We start from the raw sequence: 24,644 nt of genomic DNA on the forward strand, positions 1-24,644 counted from the left end.
GAAAACCTAGAAAATTTGACGTATACACCAAACAGCTTCAGTCAGCCCCTCACTGCAGTACTCACTGGGGGTCTTCCATCGGCCTCCACTCCACATCGTGGTAGAGGTTCTGCACATTCTTCAGCCACTCTCTAAGGATTGCTGTGGTGTTATCAACATTGTGGTCAGTGGCCACCCTGGGAAAATGAGAGCACAAAGGAAGCCTGTTAACACAAGATTTAGGTCCTTTGCCTTTTCCTAGCTGGTAAATGAGTCAAACAGAGGCAGAACTGATTTCTTACAGGCGCATCCAGCTCCTGGCAGAACTCAGGGCAGCTCCACAGATGTGCAAGTCCTTGCTAAGGCACGCAGCAGAGCCCCACTCCCCCACAAAGACAGAGCACCCCCTTACCGCAGGCACGCTTACACACCGCTCCGCTCTCGTTGATCTCCTCCTGTCTCACAGGAATAACAGCAGCTTTATCATCAAGCAGGACTGAACTCTCTGTTCAGTTCATCCACTGGAAAAGACAAGACAGGCCATCTCAAGATGAATGGCCCAAAGTTAGCTAATTGCAAAGGTCCTATCTCTAGAAGCACCAGGATTTTGCTCTGCTTGCTGTATCGTCCTGTGAGCCCACCGTTTAAGCTGCACAGCCCGGGTGCGAGCATGCGTACACTGCTGCCTCACCCTACGGCCCAGGAATCACTCGTGCCAGGATCGAGGGCTCTGCTAAGACACTGAGAGGACCCCCTGCTAACACGCTGCTAGCAGAGGGAAGGAACACCTCACTCACTGCTCTACAGCATGGATAATTATAACCAAGGCCTAGAAAGCCACTTGCCTTCAATTTGCAACATGCAATTAGCACAGCCTCTCAAAACTGCCCTCTGTATGGCCAAGCTGAGCACAGAGGTGGCAGGGGAAGGCAGGGATGCTCAACATACACCAGGATCAGCATCAGACCTCTTTCCCCCTACCCTACTATAGCCAGCAAGCAGCAAGACTGCAGCTCAGAGACAGGCAGCTTGCTTTCTTATGGTTTCCTGACACAGAGGTTATGACTTTGTGAAAACACGCAGAGGAGCTTTGCAGAGATGCTATGTTCTGTTAAAACACTGCAATAGCACTCAGTCTCAAGCAATGGGGTGGGAGAAACCCGCCTGCTTCCTCTATGGCCTCCACCATCCTGCCTGAAAGCACCATCTGAATAATGTTTTTTCCTCAGGGTGGAGTAGCGTAGCTGCACAAACTGGAACAGAATGCAGAGATCCATGTCTCTGACAGCAATCGTGTGGAAACACTCCCTAAGGAGCCACAAGCTCATCTCTGCCTGGGATCCTCAAGCCTTCGGGTTACAGGGCAAGCGAGCCAAGTCGCATCCCAGCTGCTCCTTTCCAGCATGCATTTCCCTGGGACCAGGACTTTGCACATCCAACACCTGGCCACTCACGTGGTCATGGCAGATCCCACAGCAAATTCCCTTAAGCCAAAGGGCTGCTCATTTTTCCTGTCCAGAAGGCAGGAAAGCACAGCCCCATTGTAGGACACAGCCTGTGCAGCCACAGCTCTGCAAGCTCCACTGAGAATTTACAACCCTTTATATTCCTCTGGGAGTATAAATATTCCCAAAAGGTCCCATGGAGAGATAGCAAAGATGGTGTGAAACACATCCCTAACGGGAGGGCGCTGGAAGGCTGTGCTAAGCCTCCATCAACTGCTATAAATTGCCTATTTTGTCCTCCAGCTCCAGAGAGCCAAAGGCACTTCCCACAGCATCCTCCACCCTACTTGAAGCCAGAGATACCTGTAGTTAGGGGAAGGCACACGGAAGGGACAAAGGGGGCACATCCCAAACCCTAGAGCTACTCCAAGCTATTTCAGGAAAATACCTTCAGCCCAAGTCATTGTATCATACTCCAGATGAGAATCAGGGCATGAACCCTTTCTAGTTCATGCAACCAGAAGATATCAATCCCATGGGGTCTAGCCTGGTTTAAATTAACAAAGAATCAAGAATTCAGATTTTAAGTTTATTTATAATCAGAAAAACACAATCACTTAAGGACAGGAAGCTTATTTGTTGAATATTTATTCCTGTCTACTGAAACAATAAATAATGAAAGTTCAGCAAGTGAATGGAGACTGGTTTCTTTGCTATGAACTGCTCTCCTATGACAGAGCAAGGCTGGGTTTAGTCGTAACTTCAGGGTGTGCTTTTGACCAAGACCCTGGGTCGCACGGCACTGCAAATCTAGCTTGCAAGGATGTTTAACTGGACTAAAACAGTCATAGTGCTGATTTGGTAGAAGACACTAAGTCAAACTTGCTCCATGTATTTTATAGATTGCAGCTCATTCACTCAAGCCCCTGTTTTAGCACACTTGCTTGGGCCTCCCACAGCCACTGCACATTTCACTAGTCTTGTTCTGCTCTCCTCCCACACTCCAGCTGCACAGTCTGTGAACAACAGCTGCAAAATTCCTAAAATACCAGACAACTGTGAAAATATTTTTTTGTTCATGGTCATCACTGGAGCTGCAGTGGCACCAAGAAGCTCCTGCATACAGTGGGACCACACTGCAATTAGGCATCATGCAAACCAAGCGAAGATGATGGTGGCCATCCTGAAGAACACCGGAGTCCATCTCACACCATACTCTTTGTCAGGTCCAAGCTAGTCTTAAGGATCCTGCAAACCCTTAAAGTAAGCACACAAATCCCACAGAGTCAGGTGCATGTGCCCATTTCCCTCAGCAAGCCTCATCCCAGTCCTTCTAACCTGGCATAAGATCAGTGGGAAGATGTGGAGGGGTTTGCTACAGTCTGGGGAGGAAAAGGGGAAGCTTCAGCTGTGTGCATGTCAAGTTAGTCTTGGTGTTATGGTGGCTGCTCCCTTGACTCAGACAGATTTTTCTCCATTCAGCTTTGCACACACACAAGCCCAAAATGTATTAGTGGGGGAGCTGCTTGCAGGCATGTGCAATGGAAACCCAAAGTTCACAAATGGAAGACAATTTCCTTGACAAAAAAAGTGAGAACAGAGTCATTCAACCTCAGAGAAAATTATTAACATGATAGAAGGCTGTTTCCTCAATTGCTCAGGGCTGCTTCATGAAGTCCAAAACTTTGACTAGCAGAAGAAACCTTAAAGTTGAAAGACAGTGGTTGACAGTTACTGCAACTCTGTCATCAAAAGCTAGCTGCCCTCAATAGCTAGCCCTTCTTTACTTCCCCAGGCAAGACAAGGGCGCTGAAGGATGCTCCTCCTGTCATGTCTTTGTCTCCAGTTCCTATAAGGTCAGACCACACAAGTGTCACTGCATGGACACACCACCATCCTGAGAAAAGGGCACAGTACACCAAATACTGCTACTACCTGATCTTGCCCTGTGCTAAGGGCTGCCTAGGGAAAGAGCTTCCCAACAGCCCATCAGACCCCCACACCTGGGCTTCTCCATCCTGCTCCTGGTAGGGCAGCATGGCCTTGACAAAATTCACCCCAGAAGACTCCAACTTCCAGACAGACGTGAGACACATGAATGGGAGCCTGGAGGAACCTCTAGATTTACCCACAAGGAAACTGCTAGAAGGAAAATGGCATTTTACTGCCCAGACTATAATGGTGTTGTTATGTAGAAAGTAAATTCACATCCCAGTACACCTTTACAAAGACATTGATGAGACAAAGCTCTGGCAAAAATAAAGGACTGAAGTCTCCAGGACTATCCACACAGCAGCATTTCTAAGCCCAAAAGTTCTCAAAGGCCATAAAGTTTGTCACGCCCTGGATGAAACATGCCCTATGACTAGCAATTTGGCAAACCTTTGTTTTTCCAGCTTTGAGCCTCAAAAAAAGAAACCACCAAAAAAACCCCCAAACAAACCAAGCCATTCCCAAAAGCAATTATCACTATTAGTTTCAGAACAATTCACATTTAAGATCAAACAAAATCAGCACTTACTCCTGTTGTAATATCTGAACCAGTCCACCTATCCCCCCAGAAAAAATAGCAGCTATGTTGTTTGCAATACCACTGTATGGGAAAACAGGCCCTTTTTAAAAAAAAAGAAAAAAAACAACCCCTGAACAAGAAAAACAGGCAAATAAAAATATGAGCAGGACTTCCCACTGGCAGCAAGAGCTCCTCAAGCCATAAGAGGCACATCAGGATATTCGCCATTATAAGTGCTTCTTCTGTGATAGACAGTTTGTAGGACTTCAAGAAGCCGAGTACACAGTTAAAACTTCAGTGCTCTAACTCAGCTGGATGGACCAGTTGGACCCTGTTCATTCTTAATCCATTTTCAAGATGCTAAGGCCATCTCTGCTGCAGATCTCACGACCACCACTGGTGGTCTGTTGCCCATGGTGCACATCTCCCCAGTTGTGGAAAACTGGCTGTCTTTTCCCTGCGTGATGACAGTCAGGAAGGGTTGAGACACACAGACAGAGCAGCCAACACTTGGGTCATGTCTGGTACAGTGAGACATGGCCATGGGATGAGACTGTTCATGTGATAAACTGAGGGTAAGAAAGCATCACATGGAAGACACTGTGCTGGCAGTGTCCTGTGCTGACTCCTCTTGGAAAAGGCTTACAGCAGGTGAGGTAAAGCAGTACCTCCAATACCTGCAGAAAAGCAATTTCAGTCTGCCCAAACTCCTCCTACAACAGTGCCAGTGGAGAGAGGCAGCACAGGCCAACAGGTCTTCTCTGCATGTCCCACAAGTAAGTTTGATGGTGAGAGCATGCCACTTAAGAGATGTTATCATCCCTCCTCACCTGCCTCTCCTGGAAAAGTGTTTTTACTACATCCTCTGATCCTTACTGGTCCATGGTATGCACTTGATAGGGTGAGGAGAGTGGGCCATCTTAACCCAGCTCCACTTAGCTCACCAAGAACACAGCTTAGCAGTCCACATGGCCCTTAGACTAAGGCAGTGCTTAGATTTTTTTTTTGGTGTATTTTTGAAAGCAGGGTGGTGAGCACAGCACTATTATTTGAGTTTGAGTCCATCAGCATTACTCTTGGCCCAGCATCAGGTTCCAATCGAGTTTTTTGAGTGGATCAGTTTGAAACATTCCTGCTGTCAAGACCAAGCAGGAGCTACAAGAAGATACGCTAAGTGCAAGGCCATAGAAGAGGAGAGGTGAGCTGGCTGGCAAGGAGTACAATCCTTACCTGTCATTCCCCAATGTCTCATCAACTTCACGGTCTCATCATCTTCATGGCTCTCTGCTGGACTTCTCATGCTTGTTAACATCTTTCTTCACCAAGGGGGCTCAAAACCAGATGCAGTATTCCAGTTGTGATCAAACAAGTGCCTAGCAAAAGGGGAATAATCCCTCCCCTTGATCTCCCGGCTATACTTCTGTTCATGCCGCCCAGGATGCAGTTGACCTTTGTTACCAGGGCACACCTGGCTCACATTCAGGTTGCTGGTCCACAGGACCCCTGAGGCCTTTTCAGCAGAGCTGCTCCCCAGCCTGCATCATTGCAAAGGGTTCTTCCTTCCCAGGTGCGGGACTTGATGAAATTCAAGAGATTCCCTGCAGGCAACTCTCAACGCAAAGCCAGAACACTGCCTGGACTAGTAATTGGGGGAGAAGACTTAAACAGCAGGTTTCTCTCAAAAGGGGCAGGTTATATCGACAACCTTTGCACTAAAAGGGAGGCAACTTCATTTTCAAGAGCTGATTAACAATGTCTAGAATTTAATTTAAGAAAAAAAGCTCTCCTGTGAGATTTACAATCTGAAGCCTGTGTGACACAGCCAGGAAAGAGTGGTGAAGTGACAAGGAAAAAATTTAAACTCCTGCCACTCTTTTTAGAAAAGAAAGCTTAATTTATTAAACTGGAACAGGCCTCCAGATGGACACTCCTATTCCAGTAAGATGGCAGCTTCTTCCACTCAGATTTAAACCCTTTTCCAATGAATAGAATTTAAATTTAAAAAAAGAGTTTGAGTGTGAATGTTCATACAGGGGCTTATGTCGGCACAACTATAACCACTTCAATATTTACTTTGGCTTTAACCAGTAGTCTTACCATGGACACAAGCCCTCATTGTCCATGCTCAGCAAAGTACCCCCTCCCAAAAAAACTCAAGTACCATGAATAGTGGAAAAGTAAGCACAACATTAAGCAACTACTGTTTTAATTAAGTAACATGTGAGTAGCAGTGTACAAGGAAAACTGCTTCTTTTACAGACCGCTCATATTTTTAGCCTGATAATGTCTCCTCAAACTATGTTTGCAAGAGGGAGTTAATTTAGGCTTTGATGGCTGTCCTCCTCTTTTCCTCCCCCAGAAATCACCATTTTTCACTTCTTCACATCCCAGCCTGCTCTTCCAAACTATTTAGAGTTTATTTACCGCAGGCACTGGGTCAGAGGATAAAATTTTCACCTTCACCATCTGTATAGGAAAAGTACTACAGGACAAAACCAACAGCGTGTGCCCCTGGCTTGTCAGGGTACGGGTCACATTGTAACACATGTGGGAAACTCTATGGCCAGGGCCCTGCAGTGATTTTCCTACTGAATTTAACATTTACCAACTCTTCCCTTTGGCAAACATGTAGGGAGGGAGGACTTCGAGCAGGGTTAAGTACTTCATGTTCAAGAAGTGTATACTGCAAAGCAGAGTCAGAACTGGAGACAGATAGCTTTTGTTTTTGAAAGCTACAAGAGGACCCTTTCCCTTTCTGTCAGTGTTTTGAAGACTGTAGGGCTAGAGGAGGGTGTTGGGTTCTCCCTTTCCTGCTATGAGAGCCAAACTCAGACACCCAGCTTCAAGTGGGCCCTTCCCATCGCTCTGCCAAGCATGTACCACGGCTGACAACAGTCAGGATGCTGCTGATGGTTGGGGTTGCATTGAGAATGGCTCACAGGAAGAGGATGTCCATGGCTTTCCAGGGCTCCTGCTGCTTCTGCACACTGCAGGACCGAGTTGGGCATGTAACCAAGTCCCAGGAAAACCCAGAGATATCCATTTTAGCTGTGTCTCTTGCGCTTTCTCCACTTGCAGCCAGGGATTCAGTCTACCCACAAAGCTTACTATGGGATGTAGTCCAATGTTGAGTTCTGCTGAAACAAGAGCCATAGGCTGGCCACATGCCCTAAAGCCACAGGGTCTCGTCCAAAGCGAAGCCCAAAGTTAATAGAAAACCTGTTAGTAGATCACTCTTAACAACTGTAACATAGAAACTGGTGACAAAAGCACCAGTAGCTCACCTTGGCCATCTTCCACAGAACAGAGCAGTAATAAAGTGTTCAGAGAGAGGTTACATCTCGAAACAAACAGGGACGGTGGAAGCATACTTCTGTATGCTGTGTTCCACAACTTGTGCTAACCGAAGTGCCCAAATACTCAGGTTGAACCTAAAACCCCTCCATGCCCTCACACATTTGAGGTAGTGAGACAGAATGGGAAGGAGTTCACCTGCAGAGCCCTATCTTTCCTGTTTTATTAGAGATAATACAGACTCATGGGGAATAAGGCAGCTCAGACCCAACTCTCTTACTGTTTGTTAAAGTTTGGCAAGGCCACTTGACCTGCCACCTTCCAGCTTATTAAGAAACGCTGAATTCTACAGTTATTCCTAAGGAAGTTACCTCCCACAAGCATAAACCCTCATCAGGAATCTGGCTAGTCTGGGCTCTCCGGAGAAGCCTTGGAGACAGAAAAGTGCTGTCACCAAATGGCTTGGTCTTTGAGTCAGCAAAGCTGCATCCCCCACTCTTGCTACAAGGCCTATAGCCAAAGCTGGCCCCACCAGATGCTTCGAGAGGGTTACTGGAAAGCTCAGCCCTCAAAGCAGGACTCAGCACGTTCATGACAACCTTCTGTCCCTGAGCTAGCAGCCACGGTGCACTGCACAGAGAGTTCCCCCGATGCTCTGGGGAAACACCAGAGGGATTTCAAACCAGAGGGACACCAGGAGGGATTTCAAACCCCAGAGCATTAGAAAGGCCATGCTACTTCATCCAGCACTAGCCATCACTAACAAGCTGCTACAACAGTCCAATGTTTTTTACCACAGCACTAATGACATGTGATGAACAGAGTACAGTATAAGTTAACAACTTAACTTGAACTAAAGAGAAAGCAGAAATAGGGAAGACAGCAAGGTACTTCTAGCTTTGTAAGGCTTGCTAGAGGCCTCCGAATTGTTTAGATCCTGCAGCAAAAGCCTTTGGCTTTCAGTCACTTTGGGCAGCTCAAAGAGCTCCCTGGTCTGAGCGGAGAACTGAGCTCAGTGTCACACAGGCTACCCTGACTGATGACTCTGCTTATTCTGGGTGTGAATTCAGCCCTGCCAAAAATAACAAAAAATAAAATCCAGCAATGGAGTCCTAATATGAGTCAAATACAAATTTGGATTTAGATTTCCCAAAACAAGTAGTAAATAAAGTAACAGACGTGTCATTTCTCCCTGCTTTTTTGTTTGAATGCTGCCAAACTTAGAAAACCAATTCAAAACATAAAAACCACCAAACTGGCAGTTTCCACTGTGAACCAGTGATGAATTACCTTGACTAGGAAACAGTGCAGCTGGGAGAGACTGGAAGAGAAGGTATGGATCCTAAAAGGGAAGAAAATAATTCAAAACAAGACGGAGGCAAAACACTTCTGAAACCCAGTGAGAAGGAGGCTCCCAAGGCAGTGCAGAACTACCAGAAAGCAGATGCACCATTACAACGGCCTGAAACAAAGCTTTTGTAGCTATGGCCCTACCACCTTTCCCCTGAGGACCACAGCACACTACCCACCCCAAAGCAGCTGGCTAGTTTTTTTTACTGTCTCTAGCATGGCTTGACACACAAGTAAAGAGGTGTTCAGCACCCATTTCGGCAGTATACCCCAATTTCCCAAACTCTAGTGTTTCATTTCAGCTGTGAAAACGTCCTTCTTTACCACAGGGGAGCAAGTGGAGTTGTTACTATCACGTACTTCACCGTCTCCTGCTCAGGAGCTTCTCAAAAATGCAGCAAACCATGCAGGGCCCACTGTATCTTTTCAAGCATTCCCCCACCAACAGGCAGGTATGGCTCTTGTTCACCCAGCACTGAGGAGACTCAGTTAACAAACAATTTTCTTTTCATTAGAAATACGCTGTTGCTTTGTAGGTATTTGTGCTGCTCCCTGGACTGCCAGCCCTACCTTGCATCTATTAGTCTGAGACTCGATACCTCAAATCTCACAGGTACCAATGGGATCAGAGGATCACAACATTATGAGACGTCACCGAGCTAGCTCACAACAATGCAGCTCAGAGACTGTGAACAGATTTAAATCTTCCTTGCCACCACTTATTTTAGCACAATTATGCTCACACACTTCATTAACAAGGCCTGAACATTCAGGCCCAAGTTCAAAGAAGTGTTTAAGCATTTAAACAAGGTGTTAAAATCTTAACGTATGTGTAAGACTTCTTGGCTTCATAGGGACTTGGCATTTGTTCTAGGGTTTTCCTTAATTAAGGACAGACTTTTGGAAGCACCTTATTTTGTTTTTTAATTATTTTAACTTGGTCCCTAAGATGTCAGTTCCCAGCGGAGAGGCGGTCTGAGCCCAGACCAGTGGCAGGGAGTTGTGTGGGAGTGTGGAGCCAGTAACAAGAGCAGCGACACTCTCCAGGCTGGGCAGCCATACAAGAACAGGACCTCACAGTACAGGAATGCAACAAATATGTCTCTCCTCTAACTCTTTCCCCGTGCCCTTCAGCAGCTTGTGGATAATGGATTTTGCTGGCAGCGGCAGCGATTTTAAAACATAAAAAAACTTGATCTTCCAAGCCCAAGTGAGAGAATGATTCACAGATGTATGTCAGTGTGTACATACTTTCGTACACACCAGGATCTTTGGTCTTTCCACACTACCTCAAGAAATCTCTCACTTTCTTGTCTCTCAATCCCCAAGATCCTCAGGTTGTCTCTGATAGTACAGTGCCATGACAGGTCTGTGCTTAAGCCCAGTGGGCACAGACACAACGGGGAAATCAACATCTCCCCAGAAAAGCCATCAGGCTAGGGCTGCTTGTGGCTGCCTCATGCCAATAGTCAAAAATCCATGTTTAACAGCTTCTCTAGCATCCGTGTAAGGGGAATTCTCTTGCAGGGCAAAGGAGGTTCCTGGCACTTCAATCCCAAGTCCCTTCTTCATCTTGCTTTAGTTCTCCCCATGGTCTCCCCACTGCAGACAAAGCTTTAAAAGAAACAAAAAAACCATCTGCATCTGGCCTTGTGAATATTTCCAAGCAGACTTGGCTTCAAGGGAACAACTCCCATAAGGAAAGCCCAGGAAATCACATATGCACAGGATCAGGGCTGTGACTAGCCTCTGAAATCAATTTGCTCAAACAAGGAATTAATTGCAACAGTTCTGTAATTGCTGAAGGGATAGCTTGTTCCCACCAATGCTAATTGAGACACCAGCTAATGCAGCTGTTCAAGATTAATGAAAGTGTGTAGGCCACTGGGAAGGAATGCTGGTATTTAGAAATATTCTTGGCTCTGGTAACCAAAAATGGATAGGTTTTAAAGGGCAGAATCTGCTCAAATTTAGGTGCTCAGTACCACAGATTTTTCAACGGACACATTGAATATGGGCCCATACCACATTACCAAGGGTCCCCCAAAACAGAAACATCTGAAGAGCTGTCAGTCATTGTACCAAGCTCACAGAAGAATGACTGCAAGGTTCCCACAGACTGCCTTGCCTCCAGTAAGAAGACTCAGACCATGGACCACTAGAGGCCCAGTACTGGAGGGAAAGGCAGACTCAAGTCATTCCACTCAGTGGCTTACTTTTTAAATTTAGGTTTGTTTTTTTCTTTTTTTATTTCCCCCCAAAAGTTATAACCGTGCCCACAGTTATAACCGTAAGCACACAGTGCCTGCCTCCCAGCCCCCACACCACCCAATGAGAGCTTTCATCCAGAGGTGTATCTTACACTCTTTGCAGTTCCACGTATACAACATTGAGACTTTCAGAATGTAAAAGTAGGTTTTACAACATGCCAGGAAAGAAAACCTAATACCTCTCCACATCTTCCTTTACCTTCCCCGCCTTTCCCTGAACCTCACCTCCTTCCCGAGCTTACAATAAAGGTCCAAAGCTTGCTGTTATTACTGCAAACCTAGATCTCTCTTTTGCCAAGATGAGGACAAAGCCATTGTCCATACTGTAGTACTGGTATGGATCAACAGACTTCTTTTCCTTTGAAGCAGGCAAAGAATAATGGAATACTTACCTCAGGATTATACCAACTTGAAGAGAACAGGATTAGCTGAACATAACCAAGTTATGTGGTTCAGACAGGTACGCTCCATTCTTCCAAAGTGTTTAAGCATGTACCTTTCCAGACAAGACATTTTTAGGAACTCTTGGCTTAAAATATTAAACATTACTTCCTTTCCATTATGAATGGATTTTCATTCTAATCATATCCTACAAGACTTAATCAAGTCATTTTAACACACATAGAAACACTTTTTATTGTAATCCAAATACTGTACAATTAAATGGCTACAAATAAAAGTGATTTTTTGTCACTTGTCCAGTGCAGGCTGACAGAAACAATGTAAAAAAATAGGAAATGGAAACACAGTATTTTAAATCATGTCACTAATTAGGAGGAGTTCGAGCAGCAATGAGAAACACACCGAGGTAATTCTGGAGCAAAGGAAAATTCAGATTTTTTACCAGTTGAGAATCTGCTCTGTGACCTGGAAACCTGCAGGATGTTTCATGTAACACTAGAGTGAGTTTTAAACAATAATTGACCATTTCATGTGAAAACTTTGCTGATATGCAACAATAAAGACATTCTTCCCAAAGGTTTTCAGCCAGCTTTTCTTTGAGGCCACAGGAAATATAAAATAGGAACACAATGATTTGCATCTCAAAAGAGAACAAGACCGAGGAAGAACTCAATAAGTCCTAGCAACAGTGTTCTCTGAGATGAACCCCAAATTTAGCATTTGAAGAAGGGGTCTGCTTCAAAGTAGGGAAGAACTGCAAGAGAAATGTAAGAACAGGCCATAAGCTGTTCTTCCTACGAGCAAAGTGGCAAAGGATACTTGGCTATCCAGAAAGATTTTGCTTCTGGAAAGAGAAAAATAGGTATGTTTAGAAGGGCAGGAGATGCTCAAAGTTAAGTAGTCACTGAAAATCAACGGTATTTCATATTTTCACATCAGCAGGAGACTCCCTGGAACTTCCAACCTCTGTACAAAGCCTGGCACAAACATTGCTGAAATACGCAGGGGATTTCTTTCACCTCCAGTGAGCTTCAGATTACAGCTCACCGGCCTTCTGATATTTGAGGAAAGCCATTCACTCTATTCAGTAGTTTACAATTTTCATTTATCTTTCCAAAAGTGTAAGCTTTCCCTTCAAGCAGCGATGCAGGTGGAGCATAAGTAATAAAGACATGTCACTGTCACACATCAGTAAGTCCCTGGTCTGCATTCATTTTCAAATCAGACTTTCTCCTGTTGAAAGCACAGGTATAAACTCAATGTAACCAAACTGCTGGGACTCCCACTAGCCCGTGAAACAGGACTGGCAGGTTGGTCAAACGAGCTGTGCTGCACTAAGTGCTCTCAGCATCCTGCAGACTTTCTGCGAGTGACGTGCAGGTTTCCAAACCGATAGTCAGAGGACAAGGAACACGCCCCAGCAAGAATGAATGAAAGAGCCATCAGGCAAACACGATGATGAGAGTCCCCAATGCCCCTGAACTACAAGGACATACCTCCCCTGCTACTTGGTCAGCCTCTAGCCTGGTTTAAAGAAACCAGGGCTACTCTACAGGAAAGTCACTACTTTTTGTTAGCAGTCTTTCAACAAAACCCCTGTGCAGACCAGGCAATAGGACTGCCACCTCAATGTATCTATTTGAAGTCAGCTCGGCATTTAGGGCAGATTTCCATCCAGACCCTGCGCCTCTCCAGTGGACCAGGAATTCCTTTGCTGTTGCTGCAGGCTGAATAGGAGTGTCAATAGGACAACAGCACCAAGCCCTCCAGACCTAGTCTCCAACAAGTTGCTACCTGCCTACATACTCAGGTGCACAGAGACATCACAAAGAAAACCTCAACTGCAAAACATTTTGTGTATGTGAGGTGATTTCTGAAAAATGTGGCACAAATGCTAGGAGATATCTTCCAGTTCAGCAGGTCTGGAAGACTGAGGATTCAGGTACACACTCAATGAGCAACAGCTTGCAAAATACCACCCCTGTAGGCTTTTGGACAACAGTGAAATATTACAGTGCTCTGTACTGAACCTGCACAGCTTAATGGAGGACCTCATGCTTTTCTGCAACCCTAGTGCCCACCTCCTGAGAAGGCTCCCTCAAGCAACACCTGCACAGAGTTACAAAAAGCTGAGGCATACATATGCCCCATGGGTACTCATCCATTCCACTAGAAGCAACAATACGGCTTTGCCCACGAAGACTTGGAAAAGGGGTGCTGCAGGCAGGAAGAAAGTCTGGACTCAGCCACCATCCCAAGTTCAGGATTGCCAGAGTGCAGCAGCACAACCGAAGAGAGTCTCCCAGTGGCAACACCATCAGCTTCCAGAGGGCTGGGATTCTTCTTAGCACTCCTGGGGCACGCAGGCCAATGAGCCTGGTGCAAAGTATTGTATTTCTGTTGCACCATCCTATGGAAGCGTCTAATCATGAAAGACACCAAGACAAAGTGGACTATGCTCAGTATTTGGCTGAAGAACTCCTGGCCCTCTGCATAACCTGCCCTCCAACAGATGAGGGCCAGCCCTCAGCTCCTCTGTCTGCTGGCAATGTACACACTGGTATTCGCTTACACCTTCCCAGTTCCAGCTCCCAGTGGCTCACTCGCAGCATAGCTGTTGAGAGAAATTAGCTTGGCCGAGCCTACGCTACAAATAAATCCCCTGGCTGATTTGCACTCAGAAATATGACTCTGCACTTCTCCTTCATGAAAGGACTCACTGTCTGGGCATGGAGAGGGCTGTGGCAGGAGCATGTACCAGATGAATAGATCATTAGAGACACATGGAGAAATCTCAGCACTGCTGTCAAAGTGCAGAGATTATTGTTGTCAGATGCAAAGCTCTCTTTGCCATGCTCTCACACAGGGAATTTTGCCAAGTTTAAAGGTTTAGACCCCGAGATAGAGCTCCAGGCTTGCCTTGCACAGGCAAAAGCAGTTACAACAACTGAATAAGTTTTTCCTCATTGCTTATGCATGTGAATCTCTCTCCACTCTGATGATTTGCAATGCTACCACCAGAAGTGGATGATACGGAATACAAATACAAATCTAAGCCCAGCCAGGAAGGGTAATTCCTTCCCAATTACCAGAGCAGATCAATATCAGGTACATGGGTGTGTTGTACCAGGTATCAGACTTTCAGAAACAGAAGCAGACAAAGTTAGCAAGACTTTTTCAAAGGAATTCAACTTCAGGATGGCTTGAGAATGGTGGTTTTCAAACTGTGATCAGCAGACACCTGTGGATTATTTCTAGTTTGTTTGTGAAAAGTAACTTAAAAAAATGCCTAGCATACATAAGTCAAAGTTTCCTAGGCAGGCATCTGCATTCCCACAGGAAAAAAGTGTTGGGTTTATGCTCAGCTGACAGAATACCTTTCCCCTTTTGCTTGTGCTATAAGGATAAGTACCAATGCCCTCATCAGAATCAATACCCAATCTAAAACTTTACCATGTGATCCCCAGCACAATCTCAACAGGCAGCACAATAAGCCATCGGTGCACTTAGAAGCTCATATAACTTTTGACACTAACAATAACTTGAGTTCATTCTTACAGTGCAAGATAACAGGATCAAGGCTGGCAGAGGCACATAATAAACACTCCTGCTTTCCTAGGAGGGCTAGTGAATTACTAGGTGCCTACAGGCAAACTGGGCAAGCATAAGGATGATAAAACCCCAGGTACTTATAACATTTAGTGCAGACATAGAGGAGTAGAAACAGAAGTAAATTTCTTGGCTGCTTCTTCTACAGCCTGCATATTGGCAAGTGAGCATCCTTTGGGATGGAAAGTGTTAACTGAGAATCTGCTTTTAAAATAAGGCCAGGAGGTACAGCAAGTAAAAGTCAACCAGGGACCTGTAACAAATTCCTCACAAGGAGGAGAGTTGCCATGTTTTTTGTCTTGTACTTCACAAAGGATCCAGGCACTGGCCTAGAAAACTCGTCTATGTAGTGTCCCCACGACAGACCACCACAGGCAAATCTGTAAGCAAGCTGGCCTTCCTCCTGCTGGCAGAGCACCTCCTCTTCCACAGACCACAAAGCACTGAGCCTCAGACCTGTCCTAAGGGGCAACCGACTCCAATGCTTCTGGAAGCATGACCTTTAAGAAGGATCAGGCTTGAGTCTGCAGGCGAGGGAAATGTTATCCTTGCTTTTACAGCCAGAAGACATGTCAATTAAAGGTTTTGTCTAGCACAGCATGAGGTGACACAAGGAAAAGGACCATGATATCTTCATCACCAGGCTGTGCCTAGCAGATTGCCAGCCTGCCTCCTCACAAGATGTCCCAGCACTGCTGGGCACCCCCAAGTCAGCCTGTACACCAAGAGCACAAACAAGAACGCACTGGTAGAAACCAGGAGAAAATGTGGCCTAAGAGCTCATAGCTCTAGATGAATACTGGAGAGAGCACAGCTCCACAGCTAGGACAAGAGCTTCAGATGCCATATCACGGGCAAGTTGCATCAGAGCTGATACAGGATTTGCACTATTTAGCCCATGGTATAGAAGCATATAACAGTGCGACGTGCTGAGGCACATTCTCAGCCACTCAGGTGCACAGCTGGTGGGAAATGTCACAGCCCTCCAAGAAGTCACAGGGCTAACACCTCTGTCCACCAAAGGAAAAGAGTTTCCACTTTTTACAACAGGTCTGAATCTGACCCATAGTATCAAAAACAAGCAAAGAAACTTCAAAACACAATAGCAAAAATTAGATGTGTACCAGATGCTCCTGGGAAGACTGAGGCATGAAATCCACCCAACACTATCTCCAGGTTCTTCCAAAGATATCCAAGGTGTTTACAACAGCTGCTGCTGATGGAAGCCACATGAAGGAGGCTGAACACACAGCTAAAAGATGATCACAAAACCTACATCCTAAGATGTTGCTGCCTGCCATATGGTAAGGAAATGAAAGGATATGATGGGTGCAGGCCAGGACAATCTGTCTTCAAGGCAAGGCACGTGCGCTGGCTTTACAGTTTGCATTAACGTTATAAAGAACCATATAGAAAAGGTAACGCAAGAAAATTAAAAATAAATTAATCAAATGTTCGACATGGCTCCAACCGGTTAGTTACTGTCTCCAAATGATAAAATAGTAAATGGCTACAGAGCTTTCTTCTCTGCAGCAGAGAAGAGGTCTACCCAATCAGCAGGGTAACCATAGGAGGGGAAGGTTTGGGAGTCAGGTTGTCTCTTTACCTATTGCTCAGTACCCACACATGGATAAGCCTACATCATACATTGCATTGCACTCACCATCCAGGCTTTAGGGACTTACTCATGCCACCTTCATGGACTTAATTAATTCAGTCTCCATTTCCAAGCACTTCAGTGACTCCAGGAAGCTCAGAGTCTTTGCTGTGTCAAGTCTTCACTGCAGTGTTAAGCTAAATTTGACATTTGGGGCCTGACTTTCCCTCTGTGTTCATCTTCTGAATGGTTAGCAGACTCTCCTCTTCACCACCTGCTCTAAACTTGGTCTCCACCACCACCAGCCACGCAGAGGTTATACAAGGGCCCAGCCAGGGCTATGGCCAGGACACAGTTTGTTCCACTAACACTCCACAAAGTGGCACAGCCAAAGGCTAAAGCACCCTAGTTAGTCACAGGGTCAGGAACAAAAGATTTTTGCCTTTTCAGGGATTATCAGAGCTTCAGAGAGAGTCCTTGAAAAGGAACACAGCCAGAAACATGCAAGTCATTTACTTTCCTGTATTCCAGGATGGAGGAATCAGCAATAAATAAGCAAAACCAAAGTGTTATGCTGGAGATACAATCAGCCCTTCCCTCCCAGAATAAACAACCCCCCCAAACAGTTTAAATAGCTCAACCAATGCATAATTCCTGTAAACCTACAAGATGAAGTTAATTATATGCAGCATCTAATGACATCAGACTGTACACTTCTCTTGATCTATTGCAAATTTGCAGCAAACAAACATAGTGGGTTTCATTATCACAGAATCATAGAATCATTTAGGTTGGAAAAGACCCTTAAGATCATTATCCTCTCACTAGCACAGGTTTCACTTGGCCTAAAGCAGTTAATGCCAAATTTTGCTTTGACCAATATTAAGCTAAACCCTACAGTAAGTTATTTTAGAGTTAGACTTTGTTGAAGCCAGCATGGAACTTGAGAATGCATAATTTTGGCCTAACCTTTCTCAAGTGGCCAGTTATACTGGAAAAGGAGGTTCTCTGAATTGCATGGAATGGTACAGTGCTTCAAAATAAATGGATTATGTCATATTTGCTGGCACATGGCTGAAAATGTTTTATACGTAATTAAGTAAGAGTTCAGAAAAACAACCACTGCAGCCAAACAGGAAAAAAAATACTCAACCTTTACATACAAACTAGAGAGTTTTCCTGGATGTCATCTGTAATTTTGTCCATCACATTTCAGCTTAAGAAAGGTGACAACACCTTATATACTGAGAGGGCTCTGAGTATGGGGGATGGATGACACGGGACACAAACAACACTTTGCAAGCATGAAATAGTCAACTTATCAATCAAAATTTTCTGAATTTCTACCAGAGAAAGATTTTACAGTGTTCTCGCTTTGAATGGCTAAGTGTACTCATCTTCACAGTACCTCTGGGAATAAGGCAATATGAATCAGACAGGTTAGAGGGCATGCCCAGAGGCCCCTGAAATCCATGGCAAAGGTCTCAACCTCCCCGAGCACTGCATTGAGGCAACATTATAGCTTCGTTTTACAGGAAGGGAAACAAAAGCAAAGAGATTAATGGATTTTCACAAGTCACAAAAAAGGAGTGGGTGTAAGGGCTGGGAATGATAAAAAGCCTACACTCCTTCTAAAATATACACTGAAATAAATTACAAATATTCAGCTTTTGTAGAGCAGTTTACTTAACACACTCGCAGAGTATTTGTCAGCCTAGTGGTAAATTTGTGGCCATGGCAATCTCAAGAACAACTTTTCCTCTGTATTGTTTTTAAGAAACTCTCAAAAGCTCAAAGTCAAAGTCTCTCTTCCTGTCCAAGTATTTTGCCTTCCTCACTGATAAAAAAAAAAGTTTTTGGAGATGTGGTTCTAGATTTATTATTTAAAGCAGTGAAGCACTCATACTGGATAAAAAGAAAAAAAAAAAACAAAAAAACCAAAACCATCTCCAGGATTAGAAATACTTTGCACACACTTTTGAGAAACAAGTAGATGAACTCTACCCAGGAGCTCAGGCCCAGACTCCAGCCTCCACAGTGCTAAACATGACTTACCGCCGTTGGAGTATCCCAAAATTAGGGCCAAATCTGTCGAGTTCCTTGCTCAACAGACCACTTCCTTTGCTGACCTGGTGATCTCTCCCCACCTCCAGCCTCACAAGCAGCCTTCTGCAGATCACAGAGGGCTGTGATTCTGAGTTGGTTTACTAAGTGCCTTTCATCTTTTTGTACTTTGAAGTGTGTGCTTCTAAGCAAGCTGTCAAACTGGGCAGTTAAACCTCTGTTTTTCTTGCCTAACTCAGCACTCAGGTGGCAAAAAAGATGTTTTTCTGTCATCTCATACAGACAACAGCACAGAATAACATGGTCGTCTGAACTAACGCCACACAATCCTCATCACTTAACAGAGCTATGTGTAAGCAAAGCATTTCTACTTTTAAATTCCAAATACTTTGGGCTAGCTAAAATTTCTGACTCTGAATCCCTTTCATTTGTGATCTCATGTTTCACTCACGCATACAGGAATCCATACGGCTTCTCGTATGGAGGGAGACATGCGCACACATGTGCGGGACACATGGCTACTGTTTGGTGAACACATGTGACATACTACAGATGCCAGAGTTAGAACACATTTTCTCTTGGAAAAGAGTGACTCTGGACTCAAACTGATGGAAAACTGGTGCTATGCTGATGACTGATTAAAGAGAAAAGAAAGAAAAACAGTGAGTTCTCAACATTTCTCTAATCGTATAAGCTAATAGCTCTGCAGCCTTCTATAAGTAATGCTGTGTATTTCTCATCCTCAACTGAGGAAAAGGGATCATGGAAACAAAGTGACATTTAAACAAAGTATGGGATTGCTTCTGTTATGCTACACAACCCCGCTCCAACATCACAATTCTCACTTCTGCTGGTCTGTCCTCTTTGTGCAGGCGTCAGGGAGCGTCACTGGAGAGGTGCAAGCCTCAGGGAGAGCCGAGCACTGAAGGCTGCATCAGCAAGTGTGGTAACTGCACAGCGGAGAAGAATGCAAATGCACAATTTATTTTAACTACTTAAGGTTTAATCCTGACCACAAACATGCAGTTTGAGGATAGCTAATTTTTTCCCCTTCATTGCCTGGATGTAAACGAAGAGAGGAACTGGGCATTTACTTAATCTCAGTAGCCACTTCCTCGTAAATTGACTGGGTAATTGGAAGTCCCATAAAATACATATGTGCCCTTATTTTGCAGAACGTGGTTCCCAACTATGCCATCGCCAACGGGAAAGATTCACAGCCTAGATATAGCCATTGCCAGTGGATGAAGTGCACAGGATAAAGTGCTTTCTAACCTCAGTGGAGAGACTCCCACACACATCTGCAGGCATTAGACTTGCCTGTCCCAACAGGGACACGCTCTGACCCAAACAGCCCTTGCACACATCCCAACACTTGTCCAGCAGCTTTCCCATGCCTGGACATCTGAGCTCCCCTTTGAGGCAATTTCAAAGGCTGGAAAACTGGATTTTTTTAATACCTGATAAACCCATCACAAGGCATTGCTGTGGTAGTGATGAAAGAGCAGAGAAGAAAGTGACAGTTCAGCTTCAACAAACCCACGGTCCCTCAGCTGAGCACATAGGAAACCGATCCCAGGCTCTCCCTTTGTCAGCGATAAACACCATCCTAACCACAATCCCAGTACTACAATAGGGAATGGCAGGTGACATGTGACAACTGTTTCATATATTACAAAATATGTATCCACTTCACATAAAATAGCATAGGCTGTCTTTGGAGACTTTGGGTTTTACATAGAGATGTCACGTATAAAGAGACAAATAGAAAATGAAACCTAATTCCTTATTTCAATTTCTTTGCTGAAGCTACCAAATTTCTTAGTAGTTATATTCAAAGGTGTCCAATAGATGATTTAATCTGACCTACTGTATACCACTGGCAAAGCACCACTTAATGTCCCCATAAGTAATTCAAAGATTTTTAGCATCACCTGCCTGCCACCCAAAAAAAAAGTTCCTTTTTTTGGTTTTCATCTGAAACCGTCTCAGGCCCTTTTTCTGAAGCCTTTCAAATAATCAATCATGCGTTTCTTTCGAGATCCATACAACAGCAGCAACTGATGTGCAAGATCAGCTGCAACCAAACAGCCAATGTGTCATATAAGTAACTGGCCACTAGAGGGATTTATTAAATAAATTAAATAAAGGTAATCAGTTAATTTCCTCATGGAAAAACTGAGAGACTACTTCTGTCCCATTTGAGAAATCATTCTGCTCTCTCTTAAACATCTGCCAGTTTCTCAGTCACTGCCTGGGAGAACCAACAGAGCAGCATACAGAGGGCTCCTGAGCCAGCACAGCCACTGACGATGCTTTCAGTCAGCAGCCCCTGTTTCTCAGGCTCCAAACCTAACCACCCGGGACGGATGGCAGACACCTTAAAAGACCATTTCAGCATAAACTATTTCTGCTCTGTAACAGTTGGGTAAGACTTTTGTTTTAAAGTGTTTCATTAACCATTTCAGATCATGTAACATGATACAAGATCTAACAAGCTAAAATCTCAGTTTCTTTGGCTCCTTAGTTGGTTTCTTCCAAGTATATTCTTAACTTCTATGCCAGAGTTAGCACGACTTTATAGCTCCATCTGCATTGTCAGTTCAAGAGACCTGGAAGAAATATATATGCCTTTGTCGGTTCAGTAGATCTGGAAGAAATACATCCTCCAGAGCAGAAAAGGCTGGCTTTTTGGTCCAGCTATGTGCTCAAACTGTTATAACCAGATGTTTTGCTTTATCTGTGGGCTGTTCCAAAAGCGTATGTGTAGTAACCAACTTGGCCACACATTCTGCAGCAGCAACAGGAGCTGGTCAGACTTGTCAGGCGGGCAATTACTGCTGTTAGATGTAATACACAATTGCTTTCCCTTAGAGATCTCACCCCATTGGAGAGGGAAAAATAATTGAGAGACTTGAACCATGTTTCTCCTCAGCAAATCTCCTCTGTGGTACACTGAATTTATGCTTGTTATCATTTGGGATTTAGATTCATCTACTCTGCAGTGGTTGGGCAACCTGCATTCAAATAAGGATGCAGTCTGTAATCCAAGTGCAGCAACAAATGATGCACCTTGCAGCAGATAGTATCGCAAACCTGAAGGTGACTTAAGCTCTCCACAGGTAGCAGGATCAACCGACACCATTGCACTGGCTTTGCAATTTTTTGAGTGTAGAACAGAAATTACTGCTTTCATTAGCCCCAGTCTAGCTCTGAACACATATTCCTCCCCACTTAAATTTGCATCATGTATACAAAGACAGGCTCATCCAAAAAGACAGATGTGATGTCTGTAGTCAAAGCTGCTGGAAATACCACTGATAGCAGCTTGATTCTTGTTCTGTAAAAGAGCGCTTCCTTCAAGGCTCAGGTATTAGGCAAAAAATCCTGGCAACAGCCTTAGTTTGTATGAAGTCAGAACACAGTTCTGCCAGCAGACAGCTATGAGCTCACTAGTCTGAAATAACAACTCATTGACAAGACTTTTTGTGGAAGCAACAACTAACTTGTTTGTGCGAGAACTAAAGGGGGGGGGGGAAGGGGAAGTGAGCGTGTGCTAGGAGTGATAAAACCTGTATCACAAGCCCACCCCATGGCTTAACAATTATAATTTGCATTTAAATCCTGCTTTAAGTAAAAAAAATGAAATTTAAAAAAATCATAAATTAAGACAAGGTATTTAGCAGCAGTGACATTTTCATATTCCAGTCACACACACTGAACTTATTTCAGATTAGTGTTTTGAAAAATGAGTGTAACCAAAGCCTCTGACAGCCAGAGTCAGAGGAAAAAAATATTTGAAGAGGCAAAAGACCCAAAAGCAATTATTATTCTCTGCTAACCTATTTAGAAGAGTCTGGGTAGGCTCCTCCAGAACCCTGGAGCCAGTCATCACACAGACAACTAAATGCAAACTCCATCCAGAACTTCCTACTGAAGAGGCATGTATCATTTGGAGCAAACATCAGCAGCATCCAGAAACTTTGCGAGTTTAAATAAACTGATTTATGCGAGTGAGTCAAGAAAATCTAATGGCATAAGACTGGGAAAAATGAGCGTAATGCTGGTATACTACTCTGTTGTTCCTTGCTTGGTTACAAGAACTGGTTATGCTGGTGCCTCTTCCCAATGGTTACCAGGACTGCCTGTTTCATTTCAGGCCCAAGGAAATTTCAAGCCTTTTACTTTGTGAAGGGAACATCAGGCCTAAGCCCATACCAACCCCTGGCCTCTTCCTCATTTTGTCAGCTCCATCCTTGCCCCTAAACCAGATACAAACAGGGTACACAACAACAGCACAGAAGAGCATGCCGCACTTAACTCCTATCAGCAATAGGTCTCTTTCTAAACCTCCAGGACCTGAATAATCTGCTCATATCTCAGCTTGCAGCAGCCTGAAACTCCCAAAACCTAACCCTGACCTAAGCTGTTCCATACAGCAAAAGAGAACAGAAGGAATTCACCTCTACCAACACCCCACCTCCATCTGAAGGCCCTGAAGAAGACAGAACCAAGCGAAACTATAGAAGCTATAGAGTTCCAGGCATTAACTCTAGTAAAAGTATTACCATAAACCCCATACATACACTAACAGAGAATAAAATGCCATGCACCCAAGTCAACACCAACATTCTTCCCAACTCTGCCAGCCACGTAGAATCCAGCAACAAATTCAGATTTCCAAATCTTACTCCTAACCACAATCCCCTAAAGAACCCCAGTTCAATCCAGGGGGATCACTCTATAACAGATCATAATACACGCACTCCACCATTATAAGCCCCATTCCTCCATCTGTAGGATCTGCACAGGTCAGAAGTAACTGGAGTTCTCAAAGTCTTCCACTCCCAAGATGTTCAAGCCCTCACCTAGTAAGGGATCACTTCCATAATAAAAGAGATTATCAGACATTGGCCCCTGACACCACTCCTTCTCCTGTCTTTTTAAGCCTGTACAATCCATCAGTAAAACAGGTCCTTGAACATTTAGATTCAAAACCTGAAAGCTAAGCTCCAAGCTATTCCAGCTGTGGTACACAGAGGTCCCTTGTGCATCAGAACAGAATACACTGCTGCCTACTGAAACCAACCCTCTTCCCACCTCCTATTGCTGGGTTTTACAGGATCTGCAATTGCCTCAAACACTAGCCTCAATTATAACTAGTAGACCCATTCAAAAAAGAACACATTGCATTGACAAATGCAGAACTAAAATAAATAGAAAGGCTACTGCTTGTAAAATCCAGCAGCAAGACAGGACTCTCAAACTAGGATTTGGTTGGAGTTTCCAATGTAAGTATTCTAGACACAGAAACCCCCTCCAAACTGTAAAAGAAGGGCATAAGGCCTCAGTCTCCCCTGGACAACAAACCTCTTAACTTGCAGTAGCAGCAGAATCCAGCAGTGACCTGAGTGCCTGAACTGTTACATTTCCTAGCCATAATCAGAAATAACAGATAAACTGTACCATAAAGGAGAAAACAAGGTGTTGCCCTCCTGCTGACCACAGACTCCTTTCCAAGCCTGCAGGCCTTATTGAATTCAACAGCCTTGAAACTCTACATTCTCCAATCGTGTATCTAATCCCCTGACCTACTCATAATCCTACTTGCACACAGTAGAGCAATCTCTAAAGTAAAACATACCATAAGGCATGGTCCCCAAATGGCAACAGCCTCCTACCCAAACCTGTGGGCTCTGCACAATTCAGCAATAAACACAGTTTCTGAAGTGCTGGATTTCCAAACCCTAGTACCATCTCCAGTGCCAGCTACAGCAGCACTCCTTGCTGTAACAGAGCACACAAGCTCCTCACCCCCCGCCCCGGTCAACAGAGATTTCTAGAGAAAATCTGAACTTCAACTCCTCTGTTTTATAGTGCCTTTTCAAGTTCTCTTTTTCTAAATCCTAATGCCAACCCTAAGTTCAGTTATTCCTGCAGGAGGAATTCCCACAATAAAAGCAAACAGAATACATCGATCCAAAGCTACATTTTCCCCAAATATTAACCTTACCATAACTGATGTCAGGGACTAATCCCTAAACGATTACGTCCCTAGCAAGGCAAACAGACTTCCCAATCCTTTTTTCCTAAACCTTAAACTCATCTCACCCCTAGGGACT

At 44.4% G+C, this 24,644-nt stretch overlaps 1 protein-coding gene across 1 annotated transcript in view; it reads right to left on the minus strand.

Moving 5' to 3' along the window:
• The window catches only part of COLGALT2 (collagen beta(1-O)galactosyltransferase 2), a 56,265-nt gene that overhangs the window by 20,670 nt on the left and 10,951 nt on the right, over positions 1–24,644 (minus strand). Inside the window, exon 2 of the mRNA XM_072867023.1 lies at positions 66–176. Coding sequence (XP_072723124.1) covers positions 66–176 — 111 coding nt within the window. The remainder of the gene's footprint in view (positions 1–65; positions 177–24,644) is intronic.

The sequence above is a fragment of the Ciconia boyciana genome, chromosome 7 (assembly GCF_034638445.1).
Source record: "Ciconia boyciana chromosome 7, ASM3463844v1, whole genome shotgun sequence".
NCBI classification, from domain to species: domain Eukaryota; kingdom Metazoa; phylum Chordata; class Aves; order Ciconiiformes; family Ciconiidae; genus Ciconia; species Ciconia boyciana.